This window comes from Hemitrygon akajei, chromosome 29, assembly GCF_048418815.1.
Source record: "Hemitrygon akajei chromosome 29, sHemAka1.3, whole genome shotgun sequence".
Classification (NCBI taxonomy): domain Eukaryota; kingdom Metazoa; phylum Chordata; class Chondrichthyes; order Myliobatiformes; family Dasyatidae; genus Hemitrygon; species Hemitrygon akajei.
The window spans coordinates 51,339,289-51,362,513 of NC_133152.1; the positions used below are offsets into that span (position 1 = coordinate 51,339,289).

Here is a 23,225-nt window from a genome sequence, read left to right on the forward strand (position 1 = left end):
GATTTACTCCCGAAGCCTTCCCCATGAGTGGGTATGGTCACAAAGCAGTGGAAGCTTGAGATCAGAGTTTTCCTTCTCCTAGATGAGCTGCCAGTCTCGGCTGACTAGCCCCATCTGCTCTAAGCGACTGGATTTAAATTGCCTATAACCTGCCTTTGCACCTTCTGTTAGTAGAAACAGTTCTGCTAGTTTTAGTAACTAAATCACACGTGAAGGCCAGGAGCTAGACTTGGTTTTCAGAGGCTTTTTGGTTCACACACCATTGGGAGCATTTAATAGGTAGTAGGAGTTTGTCCCCATTACCACCCCTGGCTATAACAACCTTAGGGAACCAACCTTCAGCCTCTATTGCCCATCTTATTGCATGACTGCGTGCTCCTGACCACAGAAAGTCTGAGGTTCTACTCCAGTTCTTTGTTAAACAGCTTGATGTAAGACCATAAGACATAAGAGGTAAGAGCAGAATTAGGCCATTTGGCCGAGCGGGTCTGCTCCAGTATTCAATCATGGTTGATTTATTATCCCATTCTCCTGCCTTCTCCCTGTAGCTTTCAATGCCCTTACTAAACAAAGACCTATTAAATATACCCAATGACTTGGCCTCCAGAGCCATCTGTGACAATGAATTCCATAGATTTACCACCCTCTGGCTAAATAAATTCCTCCTCATCTCTGATATCATTATTATTTTGGTATTGCTCTATCTGGCCTCTTCTCATGCTGCTATTCCTAAGTCTGAGCAAATTCTTCAGCTGACAGAGGCCCACACACTAATCCACCATGAGGAAAGGAATACATGATAATTTATTCCTCTCCTGTGCTGCTCGGAGTTGGGAGTGTTATTTGTACAGTGGTGTGACCGAGAAGCATGGGTATTTTTCTAGACCCTAGTAATTGACTGACAGTATTTGTGGATGTTAAAACAGGTTCAAAAATTCTGTTCTTAAACACTGAGAACTACTCAGTGAAGTGGATTCTTTGATATTTTCAACATGCTGCAGGTGACAACTTCATAACAGTTGAAAGTGGAATTGCACATTTATTTAACTATTTGAAGAGGAGTGTGGAAAGAAGTAACAAGATCTCTCTGACACTGGTATTACAGCTTTATAAGTTACCCACAATAACATTAATTGTGTGTTTCAGGAACACCTTTCAAAGATACAGTGTGTGAGAAATGTCCTGACGGAACATTTTCAAGCGAAGCTTCAACAACTGAAGAGTGTAAGAACTGGACAGTGTAAGTACCTCAGACTCCACGGTATCCATGTTCAGAAAGTACCACCTCTTGTTGATTTTTCTCAATACCTCCTTTCCTTTTGCCCCAAACCACCTGGGAAGAGGCGACACAGTGACCATGCCAGGACCACTAGACTCAAGAACAGTTACTTCCCCCAAGCTGTCAGTCTGATCAACACCCCCCCACATTAACCCGACCCACCACTCCCCACACTACTACATACACGTCACCCAGCATCACTTTATGTATATATAATCAGTCTGTGTGTGTAACAGTTACTTGTACATTGTGTTTTGTAGGATTGCTTTTATATTTATATTTATTGTGTTTTTATTTCTTTATTATGTTCTTTAAGAACGTAAGACATAAGAGGAGAATTAGATAAGTTGGTCTATCAAGTCTGCTCTTCCAGTCAGTCATGGCTGATTTATTATCCCCTGCAACCCAATTCTCCCCAAAACCTACCACATGACCATAAGGCATTGGGGCAGAATTTATGCCTTTTTTTTCCAAGCTACTTCGAATCTGGAGTAACAATCATTTTGTTCTCCTTTCACAAACAAGAAAATCTGCAGAGGCTGGAACTCTAAGCAACACACAAAATGCTGGAGGAACTCAGCAGGCCAGGTAGCATCTATAGAAAAGAGTATACTCGATGTTTCAGACTCTTCAGCAGGACTGGAGAAAAAAAGACCTCCTTACATTTGTGCACTAAAGAATGACAATAAGCCATTTTTATTTATTTACTGAAGTACAGCGTGGAGTAGACCCTTCTGGCCCTTTGAGCTGCACTGCCCAACAATTTCCTATTTAATCCTAGCCTAATCACGGGACAACTTGTAATGACCAATGAACCTACCAACCGATACATCTTTGGACTGTGGGAAGAAACCAGAGCACTTGGAGGAAACCTCCGCAGTCACGGGAAGATCGTACAAACTCCTAACTGTCAGCTCAGGAATTGATCCCAAGTTGCCCCAACCTCAATCTTGAATCTTTCACAATCTGCCTTTCAGAAACAATTAATCATTTGCACTAATGTACCGTTAACAAGTTAGAACCTGGTTGAAAACACTCTTCTATGTTTCTCTGTGATCTGTTTCACTTTAATTAGAGGGAACTAAAGAAACTGCCTGGCCCTTTGATGTACATTTGGAAAGTATTTCCCTCCTTTTGCCTTGTCCTGGGTGGGAGATCTTTCAGTCTCATTGTCTGGATCTTCCTTTCTGTATCCCAAATGCAAGTCTCATTTCAGGAATAACTGGGAGCTTTTGCACTTAGGCAGCAACTCCCAGATGAAAAAAATTAGCAGACTCATTTAATTTGGAGAGTGTGGTGTTCCTTACAGGTCTGCAAAAGATGAGAAGTACTTTTCTTCATCCTTATGTAACCACACTACAGAAACAATGCTGATCTGTCTTTGTACTAATTGTGTTCATTCCAGTAAACCCTGTGTGGAATGTGTTTAATTGATGTTTTAGAACATAGAATAGTACAGCACATTACAGGCCCTTCAGTTTTTTTATTGTGAATTTGGTGTCTCTGATGCTCCGTGTCTGTGATGCTATTGTGAGTAAGTTTTACATTGTACTTGTCATAGACACTCAGTGGCCACTTTATTCCAGTACCTCTTTGCCTAATGACGACACCACTGAGAGTATGGTTGTGGTTTTCTGCGGCTCTATCCCATCAAGGTTGGATGTGTTGATTATTCAGCGATGCTCCCCTGCACATCACTGTAGTAAAACATGGTTAATTGAGTTTCTGTCAGCGTGAACCAGTCTGGCCTTTCTCCTCTGATCTCTCTCACAAGATGTTTTTTGCCCACAGAACTGCCACTCAGATGATTTTTTTTTGTTTTTCACACTATTCTCTGTGAACTCTAGAGACTGATTTGCATAAAAATCCCAAGAGATTGACAATTTCTGAGATGTTCAAATCACCCCGCCTGATACCAACAATCACTCCATGGTGAAAGTCACTTGGGTGACATTTCTTCATCATTCTTCCCCATTCTGAGGTTTGGTTTGAACGGCAACTGAACCTCTTGACCATGTCTGCATGCTTTTAGGTGTTCAGTTGCTGCCATATGATTGTATATATAACAGCATAATATATTACCTATTTGATTTTGACATTATATACTTTGTTTTTACTATTGCTGTTTATATGTCTTTTATGTTATCTGCTTGTTAAACTCCTCTTTCGATTTGTATATTCTTTATTTGAAAATCAATAAAAAAGATTGAAAAATGAAATGAAAGTGTGCTGACGGGCTGAATTCCAGCCTGGTATGAGAACACCAATGCCGTTGAGTGGAAAATCCTACAAAAGGTAGTGGATTCAGCCCAGTACATCACAAGTAAAACCATCCCAAGCATTCAGCACATCCACATGAATCGTCGTCACAGGAAAGCAGCATCTATCATCAAAGATCCTCACCACCCAGGCCATTCTCTTTTCTCGCTGCTGCAGGTGTACAGATGTAGTTGAAAGTTCAAAGTAAAATTTATTATCAGGGTACATATATGTCACCACATAAACCCCGAAATTCTTTTGTGGGCATACTGAGCAAATCTACAGACTGTAACTGTAACTAACTGTGAACATCAGGAACTGTAATCTGCCACTGTAGATATAAATAAATACCAATAAATAATGAGCATGACGTAACAAGATAAAAGAGTCCTTAACTGAGTGTAACTATCCTCTTCTGTCCAAGAGCCTGATGGTTGAGGGGTAGTAACTGTTGTTGAACATTGTGGTGTGAGCCCTGAGGCTCTTGTACCTTCTACCTGATGGCAGCAGCGAGAAAAGAGAATGGCCTGGGTGGTGAGGATCTTTGATGATAGATGCTGTTTTCCTGTGACGACGATTCATGTGGATGTGCTGAATGCTTGGGATGGTTTTACTTGTGATGTACTGGGCTGAATCCACTACCTTTTGTAGGATTTTCCACTCAACGGCATTGGTGTTCTCATACCAGGTCGGAATTCAGCCCGTCAGCACACTTTCATTTCATTTCATTTTTCAATCTTTTTTATTGACTTTCAAATAAAGAATATACAAATCGAAAGAGGAGTTTAACAAGCAGATAACATAAAAGACATATAAACAGCAATAGTAAAAACAGAAAGTATATAATGTCAAAATCAAATAGGTAATATATTATGCTGTTATATACACAATGGTCAAAAAGAAACTACAACTCCTCATAGCAATAGTAAAAAAAGATTGGAAATTTTATTGATAAAGAAAGAAAAACCCCACTAACTAAACTGAAACAAAAAAAAAGAGAAAGAAAAAGAAAGATTGGGCAGTCCAATTGAGGATAAACTTTAAAAAGAGAGAAAAAAAAACACATCCTTCCAGTCATCTCCGAACCTTCATGGATAAGGATTTTCTCCAGAGAATAAAGAAAAATAAATAACTAAATAAAGATGAACTAAATCATTGAAAATATTGAATAAAGGGTCGCCAGACTTGTTCAAAATCAAAGGATGTATCAAATGTCCGGCTTCTAATTTTCTCCAAACTTAGACATGACATGATGGAGGAGAGCCAATAAAAAACAGTAGGCAGGTGAGATTCTTTCCAGTGTAACAAAATAGCTCTCCTAGCCAGTAAAGTTGAAAAAGCTTATCACATGTTGAGCGGAAGCAGACACTTTGCTTGCTTCCTCTGGGAAAATCCCAAAAATTGCTGTAAGTGGATTAGGTTGAACATCCATATCTATAACTTTAGATAATATTCCAAACACATCCCTCCAAAAATTATTTAAACTTACACATGACCAAAACATATGGGTTAGAGTAGCCACTTCTGCGTTACATCTGTAACAAATAGGGCATATATTAGGAAAAATATGCACCAATTTATCTTTGGACATATGGGCCCTGTGGACTATCTTAAACTGAATTAAAATATGGCGTGCGCAGATAGATGAATTATTGACTAAATAATAAATTTTACTCCATTGATTATCTGAAAGTGAATGTTGAAGTTCTACTTCCCAGGTGCGTTGAACCCTATCATTAGGCGACATACGAGCATTCATTAACTGTTTATAAATGATAGCTATTAATCGTTTTTGAAAAGGTTTAAACTGAAAAATAACATAAGACAAATTTAAAGAGCAGGCCAAGGGGTAATTTGGTAAAAATTCACGTAAAAAATTCCTAACCTGTAAATATCTGAAAAAAATGTGTATTAGAGATATCATATTTATCCATTAACTGTGAAAAAGACATTAAACAGTCTTGTAAAAACAAATCTAAAAAAGTTTTTATTCCCTTAATTTTCCATGTTAGAAAAGCCTTATCCAAAGTTGATGGTTTAAAAAAGAAATTAGAATAAATATTACTAGAAAATAAAAAATCATTTAATCAAAAAATCTACGAAATTGAAACCAAATTTTTAAAGTATGTTTAACAATAGGGTTAAGAGCTTGTCTACCTATTCTGGAGAGCGAAAACGGAAGAGGAACTCCTAATAAAGAAGCTAACAAAAACCCCACTACTGAATTTGGTCATCTATATCATAAATCCAAACAGTAATATAACGAATATTAATTGCCCAATAATAAAATCTAAAGGTTGGTAAAGCCAGTCCTCCATCTTTTTTGATTTTTGCAATAAAAGTTTATTCACTCTAGAGCTTTTATTATTCCAAACATAAGACAAAATCAGAGAATCTATTTTATCAAAAAATGTTTTTGGAACAAAAGAGGGAACTGCTTGAAATATATATAAAAATTTCAGTAGAATAACCATTTTTATAGCATTTATTCGACCTATCAATGACATCGACATAGGTGACCATTTGGAAAGCGCTTGCTGAGTATATTCAACTAAAGGGAAGAAATTATACCTATATAGGTCTTTAAAATTTTTTGTAATTTTGATACCAAGGTAAGTAAAATGGTTTTTGGCAATATTAAAAGGTATTTAATCATAATAATCAACATAATTATTAATAGGAAATAATTCACTTTTATGTAAATTAAGTTTATATCCAGAAAAAGTACCAAATTCCATAAATATAGATAACATAGAAGGAATAGATTTCTTGGGATTTGAAATGTAAACTAATAAACCATCTGCGTATAACGAAACTTTATGTAATTTATCCCCTCTCCTAATACCCTGCACAGAATTAGAATCCCTAAGAGCAATAGCAAGTGGTTCTAAAGCCAAATTAAATAATAAAGGACTAAGAGGACAGCCCTGACAGGTATCTCTATATAATCTAAAGTAAGGAGACTTTTGATTGTTAGTTAGAACCACAGCTACTGGGGCATGATAAATCAATTTAATCTAGGAAATAAATCCTAGACCAAAATTGAACCTTTTCAAAACCTGAAATAGATAATGCCACTCCACCCTATCAAAGGCTTTCTCTGCATCCAAAGATACAATACATTCAGATTCTTTGGCTGAGGGGGAATAAATGATATTTAGTAATCTTCGAATATTAAAATGTGAGTACCTATTTTTAATAAATCCTGATTGATCGTTTGAGATAACATTAGGCAAGATACTCTCAAGCCTATTTGCTAGAATCTTAGAGAGGATTTTAAAATCTACATTCAGTAAAGAAATAGGTCTATAGGATACACATTCCAGAGGGTCTTTCGTTTTTTTGGAATCAATGAAATTAGTGCTTCATAAAAAGTTTTAGGAAGTTTCCCAGAGGATGTAGAATCGGTGAACGTTTGAAGAAGAGTTGGCATAAGCATTTCATAAAAGGTCTTATAAAATTCTACTGTATAACCATCAGGTCCTGGAGCTTTACCTAATTGCATAGAGGATATAGCCTTGGCTATATTTGAGGTATGTTTAACCTTTGCAAAAATCTATTCATAGTGATATTACTATCAGAGAATTCAGATTTATAAAGATTAGAATAAAAGTCCATAAATATCTTACTAATTTCATAAGGATCTAAAGTTTCTGTTCTATCTGGTCGGCGAATCTTTAAAATCTGTCTTCTGAGCATCCCAGCCTTTAACTGACCCACTAAAAGTTTAGCAGATTTTTCCCCATGTATATAAAATAAACTTTTAGATTTAAAAATTTGCTGTTCAATGGGTAGGGTCAGAAGTAAATCATACTGTGATTGAAGTTCGACCCTTTCTTTATATAGGTCTTCAGTAGGTTTAACTGAATATGCTTTATCTATCTGTTTAATTTTATTAATAAGCACTGACAATTCCGCTTTAGTTTTCTTTCTCAAGGTTGCTGATTATGAAATTATCTGTCCCCTAAGAAAAGATTTCAAGGTGTCCCATATAACCAGATTTGACATTCCTTCAGTTGTATTAAATTCAAAAAATATAGAAATTTGCTCCTTAATAAAATTAACAAAAGCTGGATCCTGTAACAATACGGGGTTCAATCTCCACTGTGAAATTTTCAAAAATCTATCCGGAAGTTTAAGATTTAACTTTAAAGGCGCATGATCTGAAAGCGCAATGATGTCATACGCACATTCAACAACGGAATTTAACAGGCGTGTATCTAAAAAAAAGTAATCAATTCGAGAATATTTGTGATGGACGTGTGAAAAAAGAGAAATCTTTATCATTGGGATGTTTACATCTCCAAATATCGACAAGGCCATATTCTAATAAAAAAGAGTTAATACAAGCAGCTGCTTTATTAGGAAGCGACGGATTGGTTGATGACCTGTCAAACGCCGGATTTAAGCAACAATTAAAGTCACCACCCATGATCAGCTTATATTCATTGAGATTCGGTAACTCTGAAAAAAGTTTCTTAAAACAATTAGAATTATCTACATTAGGTGCGTATACACACACCAGAGCTACCTTTTGCTCGCATAATAAACCAGTAACAAATAAATATCTTCCTATCAAATCAGTAGTCGTATTAAGGTGTACAAAAGGTATTTTGGGACTAAGAAATATAGAAACGCCTCTTGTTTTACTATCCAACAGCGAGTGAAATAGAGGCTCTTTCCAGAAGTGGAAAAATCTATCCTCATCCTGTTTTCGTATATGATTTTCTTGCACAAAAATAATATCAGCATTGTGTTTTTAATTTCTTAAAAATCTTTTTACGCTCAATGGGGTGATTGGCACCGTTCCAATTCCAAGATATTAATTTTATTAACATCCATGTTTAAAATTGAGTTTAATATTATATAAAAGAAATGTTACACAAGTACAGATTAAACCAAAAGGCACGGGTACAACCAGAAGGAGTGACGCATTTATGAAAGAGAAATCCATCAAAACAACTGCCCAATCAAGAAAAGAACCTATTCTAATAGACCCTCCCCCCTCCCCCCACCCAACAGATAGAAATGAAGGAACCAATAGGCTGGTCCCATGCTAACTAATAACCTTTGACCCTGTTCTCCATCTTGCAGCTCCATATATAAAAAAAGCAAAAATCCCACAGAAAATAGCCATAATAAAAGGCACAAACAGAATTCAACTACTATAATGTTGTGTCTAACATTAATAAAAACATAATCAACAATGGCCATCTTAGAATCAGCTAAAGTAGCTTAAACACATATTCAAAAGAAGGAATAAATCCGAGCAAATAATGTTACAAACAATATTCTTTCTCTCGAAAAAGAAAAGTAAGTGAATATATATATATAACAGACCTAAAACTATAAGTATTGAAACAAATAAAAGAAATAAAAAGATTAATACACAACAGGTCCTACACAGACCACTAAAGTACAATACTATAAAGGTTCCCTACAAAACAGTTATATATGTACTAATTATTAATAAGGTAAAAAAAATTAATTCGACCACGTCCCATACCAAAGAATGATAAGATATAGCATGTACTTAACTCAAAAGCTCCATAAACAACTCATACAGCAGATACTTCAAAATTGCCTATTGAATAATCGGTGTAACTTTAATATTTTATTCAGTAGGCTTAACCTTAAGGTTTTTAATATACTCCCATCCCTCCTGAGGAGAATAGATTCTCAATGATTGAGATTTTTCAGGAAAAATTATCAGCTTTGCTGGAAAGCGAAGGGAGGGATTTAAATCTAATTTATACATTTCACTCATAACGTCTCGATATTTCTTTCTTTCGGCAAAGGTTTCGGGAGGATAATCTTCAACTATACGAATCTGTGTTGAATTAAAGAATAATTTCCGTTTCTTTCTGGCTTCTCGAAGAATAACTTCTTTAGTCGTATAATAATGCAAAGAAAGTACAACTGCTCGAGGACGTAATTCGGCTGAACGCGGAGAGAATGGAATTCTGTGAGCTCTGTCGATTAAGGGGCTAGCTTTGAGGGTCTCATTGAAAAGTGAGTACAGCATATCTGAAAAGAATTTTAACAGATCGCCAGCTTCAGTATTTTCAGGCAGTCCCAGAATACGCAGATTCCTCCAACGCCCTCTACTATCTAAACCATTCTTTTCTTCGTTTTAGATAGTTCTGAGGTAATTTCATTGATTTTCTTTTCCATTGAAGATATCTTCATTCCTTGATCTTTAATAGTTTGCTTGAATAAATCATGCTCACTCTCGATCCTGTTTGTAGTCTGCTGAAGTGTTCGAAGTTGAGAGTCCAAGTTTTTCGGAGAGTCTTAAATCGTAGAAATAGCTTTTTCGAGCTTCCTGTTTGAACCGGTCAGCTTATCAATTTTAATATTAAGCGATCCGAATTCCGACTTCATGTCTTATATTGAAGAAAATATTCCCGCTAGTGTAACAGATTCCTCCGTTTTCTTGGTTTGTTCCATTTGTTCCATTTCAGGGAAAGTCTTGCCGCTTCTCAATTCAATACCAGAACGACTTTTTTCGGCCATTGTAATTAAGTCGTAAATCCTTCAGTAGAAGTAGTAAGTCATCAAAACTAAAAGGGATCTGTTAGTGGGATATAAAATATATTAAAAGAGAGAGAGCCACTAGAAATGTGACCTACTCCATACGCTGCAAAATGGAGAATCCCCAGCACACTTTCCACCACACATAAGTTCACCAAGGTTTTTGATGACACACTGAAACTCTGCAGACTCCTGAGGAAGAAGAGGCTCTGTCATGCTTTCTTTGCAGTTGTATTTATATGAAGGTGTACCTAATAAAGTAGCCACTGAGTGTACGTATGTTTCAGTTCAGGTGATGAATGTCCACTTTAGGTATTTCTAAAAAAACCTGAAAATGAAAACATACGTATATCATACATTCTCTGCATAACTCAAGTATAATCATAGTTTACGTATAACTTTGTAAACTGAATTACAAAAAATCCTTAAGAATATTTTTACAAACATAATCTACAGCAAAAAAAAAGTGTTGAATTGTTGAGCAACACACAAAATGCTGGAGGAACTCAGCAGATCAAGCAGCATCTATGAAGGGGAATAAACAGTCGATATTTCAGGAATGAGATCCTTCATCTGGACTAGAAAGGAATGGGGCAGACATCAGAATACAAAGGTGGGAGGGAGGAGTATGATGTAAGAAGCTGGGGGATGATAGGTGGAAGAAGTAAAGGGCTGAAGGAGAAGGAATCTAATAGGAGAGGACAGTGGATCATTGAAGAAAGTGAAAGCATAGGGAACCACCTTCCCCCTCGCCTGATCTCAACTATCATTTGCTAACATGTACTCCTGCCCTCCCCAACCTTCTTCTTTTGGCTTCTGCACACTTCACTTGCAGTCTGGATGAAGGGTCTGGGCCCAAAATATCAACTGTTTATTCCCTGCCTGACCCACTGAGTTCCTGCAGCATTTTGCTCAATATTTTCAACATCTGCAGATTCATGTGCATGTGCAGATTCATAGTATCTATCGGCTGACAAAAGTTTGTTTCAGTAGATCACAGCGAGGTAGCTGCTCTGCTACTTACGAAATGCTGAGCCCGAATGAGGCTGTCTGCAAATATTTTAGCACCGGGTTCCCCACAAACATTCAGTGTGCTAGACAGGTTTAGAGGCAGTGCTCCAGGCCAGTAGCGACGGCACTTCCTGCCGGCCGCCCGAGGCCAACTGGTGATCCCCGGCGTGAGTGTATCACTGCGTTTAGGCGATTCATGACCTTGAGTGCGGTGAAGTTCAACAGTGGGCTGACAGGGAATGAGGAAAGCTGCAGCTGACTCATATTGTTTCCTCCCGGCCCAGCGGTTGGGGATCACGGAATTACACAGTGTAGTGCTGGGGGTGGGGGGGGGCGGGGGGGGAAGCTACACGCATACGCACTGGGCAGAAAGAATTGAACTAAACCCCCGCAACCCGGAAACAATCTCTCAACAGTATTTATGTATTTATTTTTCTTTTTTTTCTCGGGATCTACTGGGAAAGTCTCAAAGATTAACTAGTCGATCGCGATCGATGGGTTGGTGACCACTACTGTAGATCATTGGCTGTTGAAATTTTTTCTGATTGACTGGGATTTCAATAACAGATAATCGTAACATTTATTGTAATTAAACTTAGAGCAACTATTGCAGGTGCTTGTATGGATACATGTTTTTTTATGTCTTACCCAGATGTGAAATGGCCAAATTTAAACAGGTTAAACCAGGGAGCGCTGAAGCTGACGTGAAATGTGAAAAAGTGTCCGCGTTCAACTGGAAAGTTTTTGTTTCCGTTGTGGTCGTTATTTTGCTTGTAATTCTTGGTGGTATCGTGGCATATGTTTTGTGGAAGAAACACAAACATGAAACAGGTATGTGAATGAACTACTGTGTGCATAGAACATAGAATATTACAGCACAGTACAGGCCCTTCGGCCCATGATGTGTCGACATTTTAACCTACTCTAAGATCAATCTAACTCTTCCCTTCTACATAGCTCTTGTTTTTTGTTTCAGATTCTGATGCTGATTTACTTCTTTATTTATCACGTGTACATTGAAACATACAATGAAATACATATTTGCGTTAACAACTGACACACCCAAGGGTGTGCTGGGGGCAGCCTGCAAGTGTCAGACACATTCCAAGGCCAGTACAGCTTGCCCACCACGATCAGCACAACAGCAACATAACACACTCTACAGAGCAACACAAGCAGAAACAACTACCGAACAAAATAAGACAACAACAGCCAAACAAGCCGCTTTCCCAGCCTCCCACTCGTAATACAAACAGGCCTCCAACCCCGGGACAGGTCAGCTCCTGGTCTCCAGATCTTGGTTTGGCTCTGGTCTCTCAAACACACAGATATCAGACTCCCAATCTCCAAACTCTGGCTCAAACTCCCAGACTTGCAGACATCAGGCCTCAACCTTCAATCTCTGGCCAGGACTCACTGTCTGCTTGCTGACCTCTGGACTTCGATCTTCAGCTTCAGCCTCCAGACCACTGACCTCTTGATATCAACCCCAGGACTTGATAATCACAAGTTTGACCTTTGGGCCTCAACGGACCCAATTTCCGTGATTGTTGACTTTTGATCACAGACGTTCGGAGGTGGAGGTGGGGAGGAGAATGGTGAAGGGTTCACCAGCCCTCATAACTCCCTGCCCATACATGCTTCCAACTTGAAATCTAGCAACTTGGGTATTAGTACCTGTCGAACCTGATCTGACCCAACCTCTGGATCACTGACTTTTGACCATAGAGAGTTCCAACCTAAACTCGGAAAACTGGCTCATACCCCTGACTCTTCATTCTCCCTCATCCCTACTGAACCTCTAAATCCCGACGCTATCTCCAAGCTATCTACAAACCCATCCTCTGCTGAAATCCTCAGTCACCTCTCTGCTACTTAAACAACTCTGTTCCACCGCCCTACTTGCTGATTACCAGTAGCTCCTGCTACAAGTGCTCTTCAGCTTTTAAATATTAGTACAGTATTCATTTTCCAAGTCCTTCCCTGGCCTTGGACAACTGCTATTCCTTCCCTTCAACCTTATACAATCTTGCAATCTCAAAATTCCTGATCATCTCTGAACTTAGCATCCACCAGTCCTCTAATCTCTGGAATTTCCCCCTGGAATCTTTCTTTCTTTGACGTTCACCAACAGATTTACCTCTGTGATCCTGCTGATATATGTGATTTATTATTACAAATATCAGTGCCATAGTTTGTCACTGATTCTATTGTATTTCTTTGTTCCACTGTGAATGACTGCAAGAAAATGAATCTCAGGTTAGTATAGATGTACTATGATAATAAATTTACTTTGAACTCACTGTCTTAATTTGCCAGTATTTTTGTCAACACTCTTATTAAATTCTTCAGAATATCATTCCCAGTACATTCATTGGGATAGCATTCCTGCTCTGATTCATCAGCCTTTAATTTTGATTCATATGGAGAAAAGGAGTAGGATGAGATGGAAATGTTGTGCACAAGCCCCATACCAAGAAGAACATGGAAAGAGTCCATGAAGGTGAACACCCATCAATCTTAACAGCACTGGCTGTTTAGGCCTGTTGGGCCCTGCTACTCTGGTTCTGCGTTCAGACTTCAAACATTGCAGACTGTGGAAACCTCACAAATATTTTGTATAACACAGTAGTAATGTGATCAGAACATAGCTGTCCATTTTTAAATGGGTCCCATTGGGCAGTGGTAGAATCATCCATCAAACTGATATGAGCCAAACATAACCGTTGTGATGGCAACCGTTGGTGAGGTCACTTTGGTAAAACAACCTCCCACACACCATTCTTGTAGATTGACACTAGAATATGATTTGCGACTTAAACTCCCATTAATTTCTTTTAAAAATATGGCAAAACAAAGTAGAAATATGATAAATCAATTTGAATTTACTTAAATCTTATATCCGTCCCACAATATGAGGGAGTAAAAATCATTGTGTAATGACTGTTGCAATGTACAGACATGAATTTATAAGTCTAATGGCTGGTAGAATGAAGCTGTCCCGTAACCTGTTGGCCCTGGCTTTAATGCTGCAGTAGTGTTTGTCAGATGGAAGCAGCTGAAACAGTCTATGGTTGGGGTGACTGGTGTCCCCAATGAGATTCCCAGCCTTCTTTACGTAACCTGCTGCTGTAAATGTCCTCAGTGGAGGGAAGTTTGCACCCATAGATGCGCTGGGCTGTCCGTACCACTCTCTGCAGTGCCCAGCGATCGAGGTTGGTGCAGTTCCCGTACCTGGTGGTGATACAGCCAGTCAGGATACTCTCAATGGTGCCCCTGTAGAAGGTCTTGAGGATTTGGTTACCCATGCCGAACTTCTTCGTTCATCTGAGGTGAAAGAGACGCTATTGTGCTTTTTTTTTGCCACACAGCAGTGTGTACAGTCCAGGTGAGATCTTCAGTGATGTGTATCCCGAGGAACTTGAAACTACTCACTCTCTCAACTATAGTCCCATTGATGTTGATCAGGGCGAGCCTGTTTCCGTTCCTCCTGTAATCCACGATCAGCTATTTTGTTCTTTGGACATTGAGGGACAGGTTGTTATCTTGGCACCATTGTGTCAGGGTGTTATCCTCTCCTCTGTTGGCTGTCTCATCACTACTAGAAATAATTTCACTGTACTTCTTGTGTTTTTGTTTTTGATAGGTAACCAGACCATTCAAAGCCCCAGGGTAAGTACATAATATCTCTCCAATATTTAAAAGGCACATGTATTAAATTATAATAACTGCAGAATTAAAATTGAAATCATAATGTAAACAGACTGCAATTTAATTCAACTAATGTCCTGTTATGTTTTCCATGCACATTATTTTTATCTTGAAACAATGCATAATCTCACCAGTTGCAAAGCATGTTTAACGGTAATATCAGCTGATGGCATCTGAAGCGTTAAGTGTTTAAGTACAGAATTTACTAATAAGGCCTTGAGACTAAGGGAAGAATTAGGCCATTCAGCCCATTGAGTCTGCTTCACTATTCACCATGGTTGACTTATTTTCCATCTCATTGGATGATTGTGAGTAGTTTTGGTCCGCAAATCTCAGAAAACATCCAGGAATGTAAGGGTTAAAATGTGAGGCTAATTTGATGACTCTAGTCCTGTGCTTATTGGGGTTTAGAAGAATGAGGGGAGATCTCATTGAAGCCTACTAAATATTGAAAGGCCCAGGTATAGTGGATGTGGAGAGGATATTTCCTATACTGTAATTGGGGAGTCTAAGACCAGAGGGCATAGCCTCAGAACAGTGGGACATCCCTTTAACAGAGATGAGGAGAAATTTCTTTAGCCAGACGGTAATCTGTAGAGGCAAGTCATTGGGGATATTTAAAATGAAGGTTGATAGGTTCTTGATTAGTAAGGACGTCAAATGTTATAGAGAGAAGGCAGGAGAAAGGGGCTAAGAGGGAAAATAAATAGCCATGATCAAAGGCTTGATGGATATAGGAAATTCTGTTCCTGTGTCCTATGGTGTTATAGAAACTAGTTGAGATGATGTATTGTGTCTGTTGTGGAGGGGAGGAGTAATAACATGGTGTAATGTTGGGGAGTCAGTGCTGCACAGTGTGGTTGGCAGAACCAGGGATGATGAGGAAGAGTATGGATGATAAGACAGGATGCTTTCAGGTAAGCTGTCACTGGTGATATTGATTGATAGATATTTCTATTTTGGGCTGGTGACCCAGATAAACATGATGAGAATGTGGAATGTGGGACAACATTGGGAGTCTAATGTGAAGATGGAGAGTGACGTGGAAGGTGATTTGAGAATATCATGGAAGTTGTTTCGACTGTCAGTTGCTTCAGGAGGGTTTGTCTCTACTAATGGAGCAATAATAAATATCACAGTAATAGAGACTGATTTAACGATTATATCCATGAAGGAACATTTTTCATAATTCAGCTGACGGAGGAAGGCAGAGATGTTACCAGCCGATGAATCTGCAGGTGACCAAAGGTGAAATGATGAGAGTTCTCCCCACTTTGGGAATCACAGAGTCCTTGTGCCATTTATGATAATGATGAGAGTCAGTGTAGGACATCATAAGGGAAATACCATGTGTACATTCATTCTCATAGACAGAGTGACAAAACAGTGACAAATCAAATAACACTTACAAAATGTGATTTTCTAAACTGGTGATTACAATAATTTGTTTACCTCTGCAGAATCACAATGGAGATGGAAAGGTGATGCAGCCTCTCACAGGTGAGGAAAATACTCTCAGAGACGAGGAAAGAGCAGAGTAAAGTGGGGGAAGTAAGTACATTCAAGTGACCTCTCATATTTTTCACACAGCCAATTTGGTATCTTTTGCAGTTTTATATTGTATCTGGCTCACGTCAGCTTGCAGTGGCTGCAGTATGTCTGTGTCTTAACTGAAATGTTCACATACAGGCAGGTAATTTTTGACCAACCGGTCTACTGGAGAAGGAAATGCTAAGAACATTACTCAGCTTAAACCTTTTCTCTATGTCAGGTTCCCTCCTTGTTGAAAGCTGAATAATTCATCCCAATAGCAATGCGGTTTTGAGAGGACTAGAATGCAAGAGCAAGGACGTGATGCTGAGAATTTATAAGGCATTGATCAGACTGCACTTTCTCTCAATCTTAAAAATACCCAAGAAATCTGCCTCCGTAGAGTTCCATAGATCAGTGGTCCCCAACCACTGGGCCGCAAAACGTGTGCTACCGGGCCGTGAGGAAATGATATGATTTGGCAAAATGAAATGATATGAGTCAGCTGCATCTTTCCTCATTCCCTGTCACACCCACTGTTGAACTTGAACGCACACAAGGTCATCAGTTGCCTAAACGCAGTGATACCCTAGCGCCAGGGATCAGTGGTTGGCCTTGGGTAACCGGCCGCCTCGTCGCGCTGGCGAGAAGTGCCGTTGCTACTGGCCTGGAGCGCGGACAGATGGGCGCCGCCTCTAAACCTGTTTAGCACACCGAATGTTCGTGGGAAACCTGGTGCTAAAATATTTGCAGATGACCTAATTCGGGCTCAGAGTTTCGTAAGTAGCAGAAAAGCTACCTCACTGCGATCTACTGAAAGTCATCCCTTGAGCCAAACTTTTGTCGGCCGATAGATGCTACCGACATCTGGGAGGGGGGGTGCACGGGCGCGCGTGCCCTGTCGCACTCTCGCTCGCTCGGTCACTCTCTCCAGACTGCGACCGCTGCGGCCCCGGCACGGGGACCTCCGACCCTTACCTTGTCCTCTCACCCCACCCACGACCAGCCGCACCTGGCCAAGGCGTCTGACGGCAGGCAGGCGGGAAGCTGGAGTTTGGGCCCGGAGGCTGTCTAATGAAGCAATGAAGCCCTCAAAACTGCTTCAATACCTTGAGTCCAAGCACCCTGCACTTAAAGCAAACCCATTGAGTTTTTTGAGCGGAAAAAATGTGAGTAAGTGGGACAGAAGCAATGCTGAGACCCACGAAAACTAAATTGCGGAATAGACTGGACATAAGGAACCCCCCCTTTGAGTATCGCTCTCTCCCATCACCCCTCGATGGGACCGTCTTGTTGCAGGGAAACAAGCCCAGGGCTCCCACTGATTCAGCAATACAGTATTGGTGTGTTGCAATGATTTTATATGTTCAAACGAGGAAAATATGCGCTGTGTGTTTAATATCCAAACGTTACCTAAAATGTTATGAACCCTTTTGCCCTGCAACTTACCTCCCGTATGTTTTTAATTCTTTGCATATTTGGCTACTGTACGTTCACAAATTTTTCTCCAACTCCCTAATATGTATTGTGAGCATTTGTGGTTCCATCTCTAACCCTTTTGGGACTCCTAAGGCCACAGGACTTATGACTAAACCATAACACCTTGTCAAATGCCTCCTGCAAATTCCAACTACAACTCATCTTCTGACTTTGCTCCACTTGTCTCTGGTTGAGAATTTTTTCAAATTCCTAGATGAATTCTTATGTCAGTGGTGGACACTCTTTTGGAGAGGGTTCTTGGGGACAGGATTTAAGAGCATTTGGGAACAAATAGACTTATTAGGGATTGTCAGCGTGGCTTTCTGAGGGCCAGCTCATGCCTCACAAGCCTGACTGAGATTTTGAGGAAGTAACAAAACAAATTGATGAAGGTAGAGCACTGTTGTGGACTTTTAGTAATGCTTTAGACAAGATTCTCCATGTTAGGCTCATCCAGATAGCCATGAGACATGGGATTCATGGAAACTTGGCTGCATGGATTCAGAATTGGCATGTCCACAGAAGGCAGAGAGTTGTAGTAGATGGAATGTATTCTGCCCAGTGGTTGGTGACTAGCATTGTTGTGCAGAGATTCCCTACAATTTGTGTTTTTATAAATGACTTGGGTAAGAAAGAGGAGAAGTGAATTAGTTTGCAGATGACATGAAGGCTGGAGGTGTTCTGGATGGTATCAAAGGTTGATGTAGGTTATAAAGGGATGTGAAGTTGGGTGGAGAAGTGCCGGATGAAGTTCAATCAAGGGAAGTATGAAATGATACATTTTGGAAAATTGAACTTGAAGGCATTCCTTCTTCTTATTGGGCCGTTAGTTCCCAGTAGAGCATAGACCGTGAAAACCCTCCCTTGGAATTCATCAATGTTTCTGTAATCTATTGTATTCACTGTATAGGTAGCTTCACCCTGTTGGCCAGCCTTACCCATTTCCAACTCTCACAATGGGTTGGACTTTCAGAGGCTACTTGAAGACACAGTACAAGGTTATTGACAGGGTTCTTAGCAGTGTGGAGGAACAGAGGGATCTTGGGGTCCAGATCCATAGATCCCTCGAAGTTGTAGCTCAGGTTGATAGGTTGATTAAGAAGTCCTGTGGTATGCTGGCTTTCAGTGGTAGGGAGATTGAGTTCAAGAGCCACAAGATAATGTTGCAGCTCTCTAAAACTGGTTCAAACACACTTGAAGTATTGTGTTCAGTTCTGATTGTCTCATTATAGGGAAGGTGTGGAAGCTTTACAGAGGGTGCCAAGGAGGTTGACACTATTTCCCTTCAAGGAGCCTTGCTGAATTTGCTTGTTTAAATTATGATGTTTCTACTGTGCTGCTATTTCATCCTTAATTAAGTCATTTTGACCATTATTTGCAAAACCAGTTTGTCTCCCTTTCTGTTGACAGTCCTTTGGTTCTTCTTCAGAACTTAAGGATTTGTGGGAGATCTATAAACAGCGCATCCACTATACAATGGCCACAACTTTTCGGACCGAGGATACAGGCCATCAGGGTCTTGTCTGTGTGCTCAATAGTTTCATCATGTAAAATCTGTTTAATTCCTTTGCTGTTTCTTCACTGCCCATCATTGTTTTTTTGGGTCTCATTTTCTAACTACTGTCTGTTCACTTAAACCAGTCTTTCTTTTGTATACCTTTGCGATATACCTTTGAGGAATATGAAATATATTCCTCAATAATTTGCCCTCAGTTTATTTTTTATTGCCAATGTCATCATTCAGATTCAGTTTATTGTCATTTAGAAACCACAAATGCAATGCAGTTAAAAAATGAGACAACGTTCCTCCAGAATGATATCACAAAAGCATATGACAAAACAGACTACACCAGAAAATCCACATAATGATTGACAATCCCCAATCCAGAGTCCGGAGAGGCTGCTGCGTATTAATATTGCGCTACTGTTTTAGCGCGTTCCCCGGAAAGGAGCTCCAAATCCACCGGACAAACAAGACCAAAAACTAAAGCTACAAGACCTGCACAAAACCACATAGTTACAACAGTGCAAACAATAGCATAATTGATTAAAAAAAACAGACCATGGGCACAGTAAAAATAGTCCAAAGATGTTAAGGGACTATAAGTTCAAAAGAAATCACCACACAGTTTCTTTGCTGGATTCTGCATTTATCCCAATCTTCAGGTCTACCTATAATTTTTGCTTCCTTGTGTGTTTCTTCCTCCAACTTAATATTCTCCTGAACATTGTTGGCCAGTCATATTCCAATTAGCTCTTCCTTAGAATCTGTCCTCCTTATTGGGAACAGCGTAATGTGTATGTTATGCATCAGCTCAATATTATCAACATGCACAAAATTCATGGGACAACGGGAGAAAGGATTGTCCAAAGCTGTGCAGATTGAAGTCCATCGGAGTCAACATTGGTGAATGTAATTGGCCTTCACTAGACTAATAAAACAGAAAATGTTGGAAAACTCTGCTGGTGAACAATATCTGTGTAAAGAGAGACAGTTAATGTGTTAATGAGAAACTGTGAACACTTCATCAACATGTTAATACGCTCAAAATGCCGGGAACTCAGCAGGTCCGCCACCATATATGGAAATGAATAAACCCAGGATACAATCGCCACTCAAAATGTTGACAGTTTATTCATTTACATAGATGCTCCCTGACCTGGTGAAATCCTCTAGTATTTTGTGTGTGTTTCTCTGGATTTCCAGCATCTGCAGAATCTCGTGTGTTACCAACATGTTAACCCTGTATCCATGGATGCTGCTATCTGCCAAGTGCTTCTCGCAATTTGTGCTTTTGTTTCTAGATATTCAGCATCTGCATTTTGTTTTATTTTGGACATTATGTTTATTTAAAGCTTCAGATATGAATCCACAGTTTGACATTACTTTTTCAGAATATTCGCAGTATCTGACATATGACATTTATTTGCAGATTTTCAGAAATAACCTGAAATGGACTATAATTCCGATCCAACCTCCAATACGGCTCAAATCTTTCATTCTTTGTGAAAAATCCTGAATTCACATAATAGACACAATCCATTGTGCACCAAACTTGGAATTGTAAATAATTAGCTTCACCAGTCACAAATGTCTAAGCATTCATGTGAACCAAGAACATTTATTTTAAGTGAATGTCGGGAAAAATTTCGATGGACATGTAAAAAGGAAGGAGATGGTTTTGATGTTTCTTGGTACATGTGACAACTAAAGCTAATAACTGTCAGGGTCCTGAAGAAATACCGGTTTAATACCACCCAAAAACCCCCAGGGAAGCTCAAATCACAGTTTATGCACATCAAAGATGATCTGGGACTCAGGACAATTGCCGTTTGCAGGATTCCTTGTGAATGTGGAGCAACGTATATTGGCCAGACGGGACACATGGTGGAAACCCACATCAACGAGCATAGAAGGTGCATCCGTTTGGGTTATCTGGAGAAATTGGCGGTAGCAGATCATTATATTCACTATGGCCATAAGACTGAGTTAGACACAAAATTACTATGCCATGCCAATGGCTTTTGGGATGACCTGGTGAGAGAAGCCATTGAGATAAAGCTAGAGGAAAAGAATTTCAGCAAAGACAAATGTCTCCCTCAAAGTAAGAACTGGAATTTGATTGTAAGCAGGGTGGGACAGCAGAAAACTGATTGGATGAGGACTAACCAATCAGGAAAGGAATACAGGTTGTTAGAAGCCTGCGGTCGTACTGTGAGTGTTACTTTAAGAGCAGCTGAGTGAGCTGGGACTATGACGTCAGTCACAGGCTGCTGCGGACGTGGAACCTGTGGAATACTCCGTATTTACCTTTTCTCTACATTACAGCGTGGATTACAAATACAGTCAGCCCTCCTTATCCGTGGGGGATTGGCTCCAGGACCCCCTGCGGATACCAAAATTTGCAGATGCTCAAGTCCTTTATTTAACATGGATTAGTGTGGTGGTCTTTAGGACCCAGCAGAACCCCGGACTTTATTTCACATTTCTCCGTGCGGTGGACATTAGGACCTGGCAGTGAAGTTCTGAATCCGCAGTGTTTCTGTTCACGAAAATAATCATTATCGCGATTGAAAATAAGATGAAAGTAATAAAGCGATCGGGAAGAGGCGATACGCCATCATTCATTGGAAAAGCGTTAGGCTACAGTTGGTCAACAATCGGAGTAATTTTAATGGAGAATGTGAAAGGCCCTGCCCCGATGAAAGCTACAATTATTACTAAGCAACACAGTGGTTAAATTATTGAAATACGTATGTTTCTTAAGTGTTTTATATGCACAGAAAGGTAAAATATGTACTATATACTAAGAAAAAATGTTTGACTAACTGATGCTAAATAATACCAGATGTACCTGTTTTGATTTCAAATCCGACTTAAAGACTGACTCAGTAATGGAACTCATTCATAGCCCGGGGACTGCCTGTACTTTTAAGTCATTTCTAGATTATAATACCTAATACTATGTAAATAGTTGCTATACTGTATTTTTTTGGGAATAATGACAAGAAAAAAATAATCTGTATATGCTCAAGCAATGAGTGCTGGAGAGAGAACTTCAGGGTTTTCCCGATCCACGGTTGGTTGAATCCGCGCATACAGAATCTGTGGATAAGGAGGGCCGACTGTATCTCTCTCCCATCGTTTATTACGTGGATCACTGAACTTTTCTACTTTACCATTTTAAGACTTCCTGAGCTTGATGGTTATACATACGCTATTAAATTTTGTTTATCTCGTTTAAGTTTCTATATACTATGTATATACTACTAAAGGTAGTGGTTTTAACATTAAAACCTGACTCAGTGTATAATCTATTGCTGCTGGTCTAGACGTATTGCAAGGTCTAGACGTACACAGGCATAATTCCTGATGAAGATCGCAGAGTTTCATCAGTTATAATTGAACCCCGTACCTGGCTAGAAGCCCGAGAAGAGTTTATTCGTGACATTGTAGTTATTGAAAGTGTATTGATTCACCAGCTGTCTATATTTGTATGTATGATTACAAAAACTCAATATGCTTTGAGTTCACCACAGAATGTCTCTCTGGTGTTTCCCGCTCCATGTCCCTTCCCTTCCCCTTTTCCCAACCGTAACTCCCCTCTCCCCGCTCCCTTCCCACTCAGTCCACAGCAGAGACCCACATCAGAATCAGGTTTATCATATGTCAAGAATTTTTTTTTGCAGCAGTACAGTGCAATACATGAAATTATTACAGTGCCATGCAAAAGTCTTAGGCACTCTATATACATGTGCTTAAGAATTTTTTTATAGTACTGTACATTCACATTGCTTCTTTGAAGGGAGTCCTCCCCTCCTGAATCTGAGATTAGCACTTGGAAAGAAAAAAGTTAAATTTGATTCCTCCTTGGTCAATTCTCAAATGTGCAATACAAAATGGGTGTTTGTAAGACAAAAT

The 23,225-nt window shown here is 39.5% G+C and overlaps 1 protein-coding gene across 3 annotated transcripts in view; it reads left to right on the forward strand.

Moving 5' to 3' along the window:
* The window catches only part of LOC140718517 (tumor necrosis factor receptor superfamily member 5-like), an 82,510-nt gene extending 59,962 nt beyond the window's left edge, over positions 1–22,548 (forward strand). For all 3 annotated transcript variants that reach the window (XM_073032470.1, XM_073032468.1, XM_073032469.1), the window contains 5 exons: positions 1,147–1,240; positions 11,736–11,914; positions 14,730–14,755; positions 16,255–16,345; positions 20,737–22,548. In XM_073032470.1, coding sequence (XP_072888571.1) covers positions 1,147–1,240; positions 11,736–11,914; positions 14,730–14,755; positions 16,255–16,335 — 380 coding nt within the window. In that variant the 3' untranslated portion in view covers positions 16,336–16,345; positions 20,737–22,548. The remainder of the gene's footprint in view (positions 1–1,146; positions 1,241–11,735; positions 11,915–14,729; positions 14,756–16,254; positions 16,346–20,736) is intronic.
* The last annotated feature ends 677 nt before the right edge of the window (positions 22,549–23,225 follow it).